Below are 13,113 nucleotides of genomic sequence, written 5' to 3' on the forward strand. Positions count from 1 at the left end.
GCAGCTGTGGGGGTGGCAAACTCCATCTTGGAGCAGAGGAAGGAGAAACGCCCTGCTACGGGATCTTGCGAGCCAGCTGGGCATGGCCGGTGGTCAAATGCTCTGATGCAATGATAATGAGGTTGTAACGGTCCAGCAGCACCTGCTGGAGGTACTTGTCAGCCTAAAAAGTGGGCGTCCCTATGCCTGGCGGGTCTGATGATGACCTTGGGTGCGGGTAGGGTGTAGGGTCCACAGCCATTTCTATCACAGCCATGCAGGCTGAGTTGGGGTCTTCATTTCGTAGCCTCTCATGGTGTTGACAGGTCAACTTGCCTGAGCCTGTGCCCTTGGTAGTGCCAATGTGCAGCCTACATTCTCCGGTGAACAAAGTGTGGCCTGCAACTTGGCAGCAACTGCTGGCAGATTCCCCACCTGGCAGGCCTCCGTCAGAGCCCCGGCCGCCTCTCACGACAGCATCAGTATCTTGAACTGGCTGAGGGCTGGCTGGGCTGTACTTGCCATGGGTTGCCTGACCCCTAGTTCTCCAGCTTCACAACATGGTGACCCTTAGCACAACAGGGGAGGGAGTATTTTCACCCTGAGTTACCCATTGTCGAATCCCTCTGCATGCCTGTCATAAATGTGTTACAATATACTTGCTGTCTTGGCATCCAATTTTAGGCCTGACATACAATGTTTGAAACCCAGTGAAACGTCATCACCTTGACCTAGTTAAACCTTCCCCTTCCCCTTGTGGCTTGCAGTTTAGCCCACCTGTTCCTCATCTCACCAATCCAAAACCCAACAACATCCTACAGTGGCTGACCATGGCCCTATCGGATGGTCAACATCAGAGCCATGTAAATAAGTTCCCCCTTCAAGCGTGTGTTCTTTAAAATAGCCAATCCACAACCACCATGGGAAAGCCTAAGGGAATACAGGCATAGGCCCACAGGTTCTTTTTTTTTTTTTTCTGAGACGGAGTCTAGCTCTGTTGCCCAGGCTGGAGTGCAGTGGCACAATCTCGGCTCACTGCAACCTCTGGCCTCCCGGGTTCAAGTGATTCTCCAGCCTCAGCCTCCCGAGTAGCTGGGATTACAGGTGCCCACCACCACCCCTGGCTAATTTTTTGTATTTTTAGTAGAGACGAGGTTTCACTATATGTTGGCCATGCTGGTCTCGAACTTCTGACCTCAGGTGATCCGCCCACCTCGGCCTCCCAAAGTGCTGGGATTACAGGTGTGAGCCACCGCACACAGCTCTCCATGACTTTTGACACTATCTTTTGATTCTCTAAAAAATGTTTACAAGAATTTCCACTAGATAATGCTGAACTAGCTGAACTATGGATATAGATGGATGGTATCTGAAAGATGATAATGGTAAAAACTGTGCAAGATATATAGTTACCACTTCCTTCGAAGTTGCTGAAGCCGCCCCCTTACCTGTGGCTACTTTTTTTTTTCTTTTCTTTTCTTTTTTTTTTTAGAGACGGAGTCTCGCTCTGTCCCCCAGGTTGGAGTACAGTGGCGCAATCTCAGCTCACTGCAACCTCTGCCCACTGGATTCAAGCAATTTTCCTGCCTCAGCCTCCCAAGTAACTGGGATTACAGGCACCCACCACCATGCCCCACTAATTTTTTTGTATTTTTAGTAGAGACAGGGTTTCGTCATGTTGGCCAGTCTTCCTGAACTCCTGACCTCAAGTAATCTGCCTACCTTGGCCTCCCAAAGTGCTGGGATTACAGGTGTGAGCTGCTGCACCTGGCCCCTGTGGCTACTTCTGCACAAAAAGCTAAACTCACTGCCCTTACCTGGGCTGGCCTCCTCGTGAAAGGGCAATCTGTTACTCTATACAGATAGTAGATATGCCTTTGTGGTTGCTCCTGATTTTGGACTGCTATGGAAATGAAGGGGTTTCCTCACTTCCACTGGAGGTCAAATTAAAAATGGATCCTATGTACAGGACTTACTGGATGCCATCCAGCTGCCAGCTGCCTTGGCTATTGTGCAAACTCCCGGACATTCAAGGTTAGCCTCTGCGGAAGCTAGAGGAAACAGACTTGGCTGATAATGCCGCAAAGGATGCTGCTGTTAAAGGTTTGGTTCCTCAAATCTCTCTCGAGGCCCAGCTAAAAGAGCCACCAAAAGGTGATCTAAAAATGATTACCAAAGATGCATAAAATTGGGCACCAGAAACCAAAAACCAAAATTGGAAAGATCACACTGCTACTTCAATGATTTGAAGGAAAAAAAAAAAAAAAAGCTGTGGTTTAGGCCTGATAACCAGTTCTCTCCAAGTCAATATTGTTTTTTGTTTTGTTTTGTTTTGTTTTGCTTTGCTTTTTTTTTTTGAGACGGAGTCTCGCTCTGTCACCCAGACTGGAGTGCAGTGGCACGATCTCGGCTCACTGCAAGCTCCGCCTCCTGGGTTCACGCCGTTCTCCTGCCTCAGCCTCCCAAGTAGCTGGGACTACAGGCACCTGCCACCACACCCGGCTAATTTTTTGTATTTTTAGTAGAGACGGGGTTTCACCGTGTTAGCCAGGATGGTTTCGATCTCCTGACCTCATGATCCACCCGCCTCGGCCTCCCAAAGTGCTGGGATTACAGGCGTCAGCCACCGCGCCCGGCATCCAAGTCAATATTGTTAACTACAGTACATAATCTGACTCACTGGGGAACTTACAAATTGTTTTATGAAACAATATTGGGGGAGTGACATTAAAAGAAGCTGTACTGGCCGGATGCGGTGGCTCTCAGGCCTGTAATCCCAGCACTCTGGGAGGCCGAGGCAGGCCGATTGCTTGAGTCCGGGAGTTCGAGACCAGCCTGGGCAACATAGCAAAATCCTGTCTCTACTAAAAATATCAAAATAAAGAAGTAGTTTCAACTACTGGGGAGGCTGAGGTGGGAGAGTCACCTGAGCCTAGGAGATCAAGGCTGCAGTGAGTGGAGATCGGGTGACTGCACTCCACTGGGAATCCTGGGCCTACCATCCATGTCTCCAACCTCCCTCTCCAGGGCACTCCTGTCCCATTTCACTACACCCCTATTGGCCCTGGGCCCACCTGCCTCCCTCCTCCCCTCCCCAATGCCCCCTCCTTTGCCCTGCCTAGGACGCAAGCTCCCTCCACACCCACCCCTCAGGCAACTGCAGCCCTCACATTCACCACATTGGCCTTTTTTGTTGGTTTGTTGGATTTTGTTAAGACTTAGTTTGTGGCTGAGGCAGGGGGGCGGGGCTGCACTCTTTATTTCTCTTCTGAGTGGTGTTTCTTCCAGCTGTCCAGAATGTACTTAAGAAGGAGGCCGAGCTTCCTGCGGGTTGAGAGTGGGGCTTCCTCGCTGCCTCCCTCCCCGGACCCCCCGTTTTCCACGCCATTGTCACCGGCCGCTTCCAAGCTGACCTCCGGCTGCGGCTCGTCCTCCTCCAGGGCCTTGATGCGGACACGCTGGGCGTCCTCGGCCATCTCGTTGAGGCAGCCCTGGAGCATGGTGTAGACAGCGCCAAAGCTGATGCCGCCAGCCACCAGTGTCCCAAACACAGGGATGCCCCTCTCAAAGGCGCGGGCCACCCGCATGGCGCCGTCGGACGACTGGGAATAGAGCCGCAGGACAGTCTCAGGCGAGACCTCGTTGGCCAGCGGGGAGCGGATGACTGAGCGCAGGTCACCTGCCTGTTTGCCCACCTGCTCGGCCAGCTTGGCCAGCGAGTCGTCGTCCAGACCAAAGCTGCGGTGATAGCCACGCAGTGAGTGGATGAGCAGCGCATCATCGTAGGCGGCCGCCAGCCCTGGGACCGGCAGGGCCTGGATGACGCCCAACACCAGGGCGGTCTTGAGGACTTGCTCTTGAAGCATGGCCTTCTTCTTCTGCAAGGCCTCCAGCGAGATGTCAGGGAGCGACAGCAGGCCAGCGTGGCGCCGGTGGGCGGGCAGATCATGTTCCCAGGTGGACACCAGCGTGGGAAAGTCGTAGCGGGCCGGCGAGAGGTTGGACACCAGGAAGATGCGAGGGTCAGCCACGCCGGCCTCCCGCAGCCGCTCGGCACAGTGGTCTCGGATCTCCTGCAGGACAACGGCCTCTCTGAAGCCCGACGGCCGCTGGGTGCGCGTGGCCGCCAGGTCCTCGTCCACCTTGGTGCGCACAAAGTAGAACTTCTTGCCCTGGCACAGGATCTCGGCGGCCAGGCGGGTCTCGATGGCCCCGCAGCGGCGGGGGGAGACCAACAGGAAGAAGTCATAGCGGCTGAAGTCTACCTGCTTTAGGTACTTGTCGGCCGGGCAGCCTGGAGAGCCGGCCCCTGGCAGGTCCCAGAGGGTCACATCAGGGAACTGTGGGTGTGGATAGGGCGACGGTTGCATCGTGGTCTCCACGACGCCCGTGAGAGCCGCGCCAGGGTCCTCGGCCTCCAGGCCACGCAGGGCATTGATGAGGGAGGACTTGCCCGCGCCCGACTCGCCCGTGACGGCCACCTCCAGGCGGATGCTCTCCGTGGAGACCAGCAGCTCCTGGAGGTGAGAGGCGGCCTGGGGGAGGTCACCCGACTCAAAGGCTGTGCGCAGGGCCTCCAGCCTTTCCTTGGCCATAAGGATGGTGTTTTCCTCCTCCCCAGGCACCACGGGCAACTTTGAAGTAGCCATGGTGGCCAGTGGTTCAGAGGGTGGCGGGGGACAGGGGAGAGTCACAGTATGCGTGATCCTCAGCGCCTGCAGAGGAGAAGGGAGCCATTCACACCTCCTGGGCCTTGGCATGGGGCAGGGAGAGACAGACACCACGGATGTGAAGGGAGTCCCCCTGGAAGCCCACAGCTCTCTTTCTCCCTCAAGAACTGGGGACACATTTTTGGCACAAGTTAGAGGGCTTTGGGGTCTGGCAGGCCCAGGTTCACGTCCCTTTTCTGCCACTAACTTGCTGTGTGACCAGGGGCAAAACGAAGCACCTCTCTGGGTAATGGGCATGACCACCAAGCAGCCTCTTGGAGCACTACTGGAGTCTCCAGGGTAACCTAGGCACAGGTCAGTTTTCTGGGTGTATGTGTGCCCTGGAGGGCTCTGTGCTTAGAATGGCCCAGTGCTTGGTTTAATGCTCTGCTGACACTGGCTGAAATTGTTTGTTTGTTTGTTTGTTTGTTTGAGACAGGGTCTCTCTGTCATCGAGGCTGGAGCACAGTGCTACAATCGTGGCTTATTGCAGCCTTGATCTCCTTGGCTCTAGCAATCCTCCCACCTCAGCCTCCTGAAAAGCTGGGACCACAGGCGCATGCCACCATGCCCAGCTACTTTTTAAATTTTTTGTAGAGATGGGAGTCTCATTGTGTTGTCCCAGCTGGTCTTGAACTTCTGAGATCAAGGTCCTCCTGCCTCGGCTTCCCAGAGTGCTGGGATTAAGGGCATGAGCCACTATGCCTGGCCTGAAATTCTTTATAATATTTGAACCAAGGGCCCCATATTTTCATTTCGTACTGGGCCCTGCAAATTACATAGCCAGGGCAAATAACATAGCCAGGGCTGCATAGGAAAGGGCTTAAGCCCAGCTCCTGGCCTGTGGCACGGGCCCATTCGGAGGAAACAGCTGCACTCCTGCTGTGGCTGGGATTGGAGGGTAGGCTGAAGGGGACCCAGACCTGGAGCCAGACTGCCTGGGATCAAATCCTGGCTCCACCACATACTCACTGAGTGATGTGAGGCAAGTGACTTAACTCTCTCCTCACTCTCCTCATCTGTACACGGAGAATCATACCTACAATCATGGCAAACCACCTCCTAGGATCTCTGTGACTTGAATGAGTTATGACATAAAACAGCCCATAAAACAGCGCCTGGCTCAGGGCAGGTGCCACATGTCATTGGTGTTATCATCATCATCATTATTCTTATCGTTAGTAATATTCTTAGCTGTACGACTTTGAGCAAGTCCTCGCCCTCTCTGAGCCTCAGCTGCCCCGTGGGGGATACTCCTCCCCACCTCGCAGGGCTGCCGTGATGACCACAAACCCCGTTCAGCTAGCCCTAGGCTGACTTTGGCTTCACACGCCCTTGGGTTCGGGAAGCCAGATGTGGGGACCACCTGGACACCAGGAGTCATTTCCGTGAAACCCCAGCCCTGCCATGGCAGCCCTTGCCTCCCGGCATTCAGTTTCCCCTCCCACCCCCTGGAGCTCCTGTCGTGATGCTCCCCTCTCAGATCCCTCCTCCTCGCCAGGAGCTTCCCTGGTCCTCCCTCTTCCCACTCACTCTCCTGTGGCCCATCACCTCTAAAATACATTTACTCACTGAGGTCTTCAGGGAGCCCTGGGAGAGCTGCTCATGTCTGGGATCACCGTGCCCAGTTGACAGGGTGAAGGACTGAGGCTCAGACAAGACAAATGAGATCTTCTCATCCAGAGGCACAGCCAGGACCCCAACCCAGGTCCCCAGGCTCCTTCACCCCCCCCCCCGCCAGAGAGCTGCTCTCCCTTCAGCTGCATGTCCCTGCCTCCTGCCTTGTCTCCTTGCCCCCTGCACCCCGTCTCTTCACCTCCCACCACTCACCCCATCCTCTGCTACCCCACTCCACCCCCCCACAGAAATATGTCCTTGAGGCATTGTTCCCTGTTGGGCATGGTGGCTCACGCCTGTAATCCTAGCACTTTGGGAGGCTGAGGTGGGTGGATCACTTGAGGTCAGGAGTTTGAGACCAGCCTGGCCAACATGGTGAAACCCCATCTCCACTAAAAATACAAAAATTAGCCAGGTGTTGTGGCGCATGCCTGTAGTCCCAGCTCTTGAACCCAGGAGGCGGAGGTTGCAGTGAGTCAAGATTGCACCACCGCACACCAGCCTGGGCAACAGAGCCAGACTCCGTCTCAGAAAAAAAAAGGAAAAGAAAAGACATCGTTGCCTCCAGATCTGAGCCTCGTATCCTGGGTGTGCCCTCTCCTTAGTATGGTCTGCAGTGGGAAGAGTGGGAACCTGGAACAGGTCCTGGCAGCAAGGGGCAGACAAGTCAGTGGTTGGAATTTGGGCAGAGGGGGGTCCGGATTAGACCATAAGCTCCCGTTCCGCCCACGCACAGGGGCCCAGCGAGAGAGCCCTGGGGGACTCACCTGCCCTGCAGGCTCTCCCTCTCCCCTCACACTCCCCCACTGATAGGATCTCCTTCTCTCTTAGCCAAGGTCAGACACCGTTGCTAGGACCCATTATAATAGCAAGCAGCAGCTTATTGGTCAGCCAGCCCTGGTGCAATAATGCGACAGTGATGTCAGGGGGCGGGGCCTGGAGGTGGAGCAGGGACCTCAAACCCCAGCTGCTCATGGGGTCACCACCCACTCACACTGGGCCCTCCAGTTCCCCTGAAGACTTCAGAGAGATCTTTCTAACACTGAGACCTGTTCAAAACCCTCTATGGTCTCCATCACCCCCAGGACAACGTCTCAGATTCACAGCTTGGTTTCCAAGGGCTTGGCCCTGCTACCACTCCACCCTCCACCCAGGGGACTCTCAGTTCTCCAGACAAGTGTGAAAGTTGATGATACAAATTGGATAATTGCTGGTGGGCACAGTGGCTCATGCCTGTAATCCCAGCACTTTGGGAGGCCAAGGCAGGTGCATCACTTGAGGCCAGGAGTTTGAGATCAGCCTGGGCAACATGGTGAAACTCCATCTCTACTAAAAATACAAAAATTAGCCAGATGTGGTGGTGCATGCCTGTAGTCCCAGCTACTTGGGAGGCTGATCTGCTATCTTGTAAACCCAAGAATTTAGTCATTGGCTTCTTTTTTTTCTTTATGAAACAGTGTCTTGCTCTGTCGCCCAGGCTGGAGTGCAGTGACGTGATCTTGGTTCACTGCAACCTCCGCCTCCCGGGTTCAAGCGATTCTCCTGCTTCAGCCTCCCAAGTAGCTGGGACTACTAGCATGCACCACCAGGCTTGGCTAAATTTTTTTTTTTTTTTTTAGTAGAGGCGGGGTTTCACCATGTTGGCCGGGCTGGTCTCGAACTCCTGACCTCAGGTGATCTGCCCACCTCAGCCTCCCAAAGTGCTAGGATTACAGGCGTAGCCACTGTGCCCGGCCCTTTCTTGTCCTTTATAAGTGTCTCCATCCTGTCTCCCGTCCTGGCTTCCTCTCTGCCCAGGCCAGGCTCCACAGGGCTTGCTCCATCCGCGTTGTGTAGGGAATTTACAGAAATGCTACTCAGAGGATTTTCCTGACCATCTGCAGGTCAGCTCTGGAAAGCAGCCTCTGAAAACAACTGAGAAGGAGAGAGAGGCCCAGAAGGGGAATAGACTAGCTCAGAGCCACCCTGAGAGCTGGGGAAGAGTGGGCTGTTGGCCGCATAGTGCAGAGTTCTTAAGCCACAGGTGAAAGGGACGTGCGGGCCAAAAGCCACACGACTCACCCATGTTCTCACTGACTGACACAGACACACAGAGCTGAAGAGAGGGAATGACATGGTTCTCAGGCTTTCCCGGCCACTGAGCACACAGACCAGCAGGCAGCCTTCCCAAAGTGCATGGACACACACCCCTGGCCCAGGAGAGAAGGGAGAGACACAGAAATAGCCTCAAATACAGAGTCACCTCATGGCTGGGCACGGTGGCTCACTCACGCCTGTAATCTCAGCAATTTGGGAGGCCGAGGTAAGAGGTTCGCTTGAGCCCAGGAGGTCAAGACCAGCCTGGGCAACACAGCAAGACCCTATCTCTTTAAAAAAAAAATTAGCCAGGTGTGGTGGTGCACATCTGTAGTCCCAGCTACTCAGGAGGCTGAGGCGGGAGGACTGCTTAAGCCCAGGAGTTCAAGGCTGCAGTGAGCCATGATCATGCTGCTGAACTCCAGCCTGGGTGACTGAGCAAGATTCTGTCTGTAAATGAAACGAAACAACAGAGTCACTGAAGGAAAGCAAGACTCAGACAAACACACGGTCACCAAAGCCTCGCAAACACACACATTCTGGGACACAGACATGCAGATTTTAAGAGACACAATCACACACTGACAACATATACAGAAACCCCGAAACCCACTGACTCCATTCAGGAACCTCATTCATTCTGCTGCAGCAGCTAGGGCTCCAGAGATGCATCAAACCCAGGCACTGCTTCAGGGGCTCCAGGCCTGAGAAAACGGAGATAATTGCAGCCCAGGATGATTGTGGACCAAGAAAGAGCGCCACCGCCACCTGCACACATGCACCGATGCAGACTGGCATGTTCCCAGGGATGCCCCTAGCAGCTCCTGAGAGCACCAGCCAGAGAGAGAGGGGTTGCACCCTGCCTATCTGCATGCTGGAAACGCAGCAATGAACAAGACAGCCAGGCTCTGCCCCCACAGGACTCAGAGTCCAGTGGTGGAGTCAGATCCATCCCAAGATAATGATGACAGAGGGGGCAGCACTGGGATGGGGAACCCCAGAGGGCTGTGGGAGCACAAAGGAGGAAGCCCGACTCAGCCTGGGAGTCAGGGAGGGCTTCCTGGAGGAGGGGGCACCTGACCTGAGATCCAAGGGATGAGTAGGAGTGAGCCAGATGGCACATTAGGGAGTTTCGTCCCAGGCTAAGGGACCAGCCTCTGCAAAGAACCTGAGTTGAGAGAGAACTTTCATTCGTTCAATAATAAACTCAATTTCAGGCACACCTCATTTTATTGCACTCAGCTTTATTGTCCTTCACAGATACTATGTGTTTTTTTTTTGCAGGGGGGATGTGGTGGAGAAGAGCGTCTTGCTCTGCCACCCAGGCTGGAATGCAGTGGCGTGATCTCTGCTCACTGCAGCCTCTATCTCCTGGGCTCAAGCAATCTCTACTACCTTTGCCTTCCAAGTAGCTGGGACCACAATAAAACTGTTGTTTTATTTATTTATTCATTTATTTATTGAGACAGAGTTTTGCTCTTGTTGCCCAGGCTGGAGTGAGTGGTATGATCTTGGCTCACTGCAGCCTCTGCCTCCCAGGTTCAAGCGCTTCTCCCACCTCAGCCTCCCGAGCAGCTGGGACTACAGGCATGCGCCACCATGCCCGGCTCATTTTGGTATTTTTAATAGAGACGGGGTATTACTATCTTGGCCAGGCTGGTCTTGAACTCCTGGCCTCAAGTGATCTTCCCGCCTTGGCCTCCCAAAGTGCTGGGATTACAGGCATGAGCCACCCCGCCTGGCCTGATGCTATAGTTTTTACAAATTGAAAGTTTGTGGCAACCCTGTGTCCAGCAAGCCCGTTGGTGCCATTTTTCCAACAGCACGTGCTCATTTCGTGTCTCTGTGTCACATTTTGGAAATTCTCACAACATGTCAAACTTTTTCATCATCATTATCTCTGATATGGTGATCTTTGATGTTACCATTGTAGTCATTTCGGGGCACCATAAACTGTGCCCACAGAAGACAGCAAACTTAATTGATAAACATTGTATGTGTTCTGACTGCTCCACTGACCGGCCATTTTCCTGTCTCTCTCCTTCTCCTTGCAACTCCCTCCTCTGTGAGACACAACTATAATGAAATTAGGCCAATTAATAACTCTAAAATGGCCTCCAAGTGTCCAAGTAAAAGGAAGAGTCACATGTCTCTCACTTTAAATCAAAAGCTGGAAATGATTAAGCTTAGTGAAGAAGGCATGTCCAAAGCTGAGATAGGGGCCAGGCGTGGTGGCTCACGCCTGTAATACCAGCACTTTGGGAGGCCGAGTTGAGAGGATCCCTTGAGGCCAAGAGTTTGAGACCAGCCTGGGCAATATAGTGAGACCCCATCTCTACAAAAAATTTTTAAAGTTAGCTGAGTGTGGTGACACGTGCCTGTAGTTCCAGCTACTTGGGAGGCTGATGAGGGAAAATTGTTTGATTCCAAGAGTTCAAGGTTACAGTGAGCTATGACTACAACACCGTACTCCAGCCTGGGCAACAGAGCCAGACCCTGTCTCAAAAAAAAAAAAAAAAAAGGCCGGGCATGATGACTCATGCCTGTAACCCAGCGCTTTGGGAGGCTGAGGCAGGTGGATCACTTGAGGTCAGGAATTTGAGACCAGCCTGGCCAACATGACAAAATCCCATCTCTACTAAAAATACAAAAATTAGCTGGGCACAGCAATGTGCACCTGTAATTGCAGATACTTGGCAGGCTGAGGCAGAAGAACTGCTTGAACCTGGGAGGCGGATGTTGCAGTGAGCCGAGATCGCGCCACTGTACTCCATCCTGAGTGACAGAACAAGACTCCATCTCAAAAAACAAACAACAACCAAAAAAGACTTCGGTGGAGGCATTTACGGCAGATGTGGTAGAAATAGCAAGAGAACTAAAATTAGAAGTAGAGCCTGAAGATGTGACTGAATTGCTGCAATCTCATGATCAAACTTGAATAGGCGAGGAGTTGCTTCTTACAGAAAAGAAGTGGTTTCTTGAGATGGAATCTACGCCTGGGGAAACATGCTGTGAATATTGTTAAATTGACAACAAGGGATCTCGGATATGACATAAACTTACTTGATAAGGCAGTAGCAGGGATTGAGAGGATTGGCTTCAATTTTGAAGGTTCTGCCATGGGTAGAATGCTATCAAACAGCATTGCATGCTACAGAGAAATCTTTTGTGAAAGGAAGAGGCAAGTGATGCAGCAGACTTCATTGTTGTCTTTATTTATTTATTTAGACCCAGTCTCACTCTGTCACCCAGGCTGGAGTGCAATGGCATGATCTCAGATCACTGCAGCCTCCACCTCCCAGGTTCAAGCAATTCTCCTGCCTCAGCCTCCCAAGTAGCTGAGATTACAGGCACGTGCCACCATGCCTGGCTAATTGTTGTATTTTTGGTAGAGATGGGGTTTCACCAAGTTGGCCAGGCTGGTCTCAAACTCCTGACCTCAGCTGATCTGCCCGCCTCGACCTCCCAAAGTGGGATTACAGATGTGAGCCACTGTACCCAGTCAATTGTCTTATTTTTAAAATTGCAGCCAGACCCACTGGCTCACACCTATAATCCCAACACTTTGGGAGGCCGAGACAGGAGGATTGCTTGAGCCCAGGAGTTCGAGACCACCCTGGGCAATATAGGGGGACCCCATCCCTACAAAAAAATTTTAAAATTAGCCAGGCATGGTGGCGTGTGCCTGTGGTTCACTACTCAGGAGGCTGAGGTGGGAGGATTGCTTGAGCCCTGGAGGTCAAGGCTGCAGTGGGCTGTGATCACATCACTGCACTTCAGCCTGGGCAACAGTGAGACTCTGTCTCTTTAAAAAAAATTGTTAAAATGAAAAGAAAAAGGGAAAAGAATCTATCTTAGAATCAATGAAGGTGTTTTTTGAGTGTCTACTCTGTGTCCTTCTGGGGTGAGAATACAGCAGTGATGGGGACGGCTCTGCCTCACAGAGAGGAGGTTGATGCAAACTATACTTACTACCTCCAAGAACCCCTTGGTTGATGTTGGGGACCCAGTGGTGACTGAGACAGCACCAACCCTGTGGACTCTGAGTCTTGTAGGGGACACACCTCCGTCCTCAGACAGTGATGACCCACAGTGGTTACAATGGGGTCGAAGCTGCCCAGAGAGGTGTGGGAGCCATGGGGGTGTGTGACCCAGCCTGGGGGTAGGGGTGGAGTCAGTGAAGGATTTTTGGAGAAAGTTCATTCATTCAACACATGCTTTCTGGACACCTACTGTGAGCCAGGCCCTGGCTGGTCGAGGCTGGAGACACAGCAGTGAAAAAGACAGTCCCTGAACCATTTCTTCTGCTCACTCCCAAGCCTCCTTTCCTCCCTGCCCTTTCTCTCTGTGTCTCCTAGAAATTCTAAAGCACTTTCCTAGGAATATCTACATGTGGTGGCCTCCACCTTCTCTCCACTCTCCACAACCTGCGTAAACCTGAAGTCAGTCCTCAGGGATTCATTCATTCATTCATGTAAATATTGGCTGCCTTTAAGTGCTAGGCACAGTTTTAGGCACTGATACAGTGATGAATAAGACACAGAAGGCCCTTTCTGTCATGGAGCTTATATATTTTTTACATATGTAGAGAATAAACAAAAGTAATTAAGATAGTGTCAAGTAGTGATAAAAAAAAAAAAAAAGAAGAAGAAAAAGGGCCAGACATGGTGGCTTATGACTATAATCCCAGCACTTTGGGAAGCCAAGGTGGGTGGATCACTTGAGGTCAAGA

The 13,113-nt window shown here is 52.5% G+C and overlaps 1 protein-coding gene across 1 annotated transcript; it reads right to left on the reverse strand.

Moving 5' to 3' along the window:
* Positions 1-3,165: 3,165 nt before the first annotated feature.
* Positions 3,166-7,161, reverse strand: IRGC (immunity related GTPase cinema). Its single transcript, XM_032172709.2, has 2 exons — positions 7,073-7,161; positions 3,166-4,694 (listed from the first exon to the last, which is right to left on the reverse strand). The coding sequence occupies exon 2, from the start codon at positions 4,626-4,628 to the stop codon at positions 3,237-3,239; it is 1,392 nt and encodes a 463-aa protein (XP_032028600.1). The 5' UTR covers positions 4,629-4,694; positions 7,073-7,161; the 3' UTR covers positions 3,166-3,236.
* Positions 7,162-13,113: the final 5,952 nt, after the last annotated feature.

Source organism: Hylobates moloch, unplaced genomic scaffold (assembly GCF_009828535.3).
Source record: "Hylobates moloch isolate HMO894 unplaced genomic scaffold, HMol_V3 SCAFFOLD_13, whole genome shotgun sequence".
Lineage (NCBI taxonomy): Eukaryota > Metazoa > Chordata > Mammalia > Primates > Hylobatidae > Hylobates > Hylobates moloch.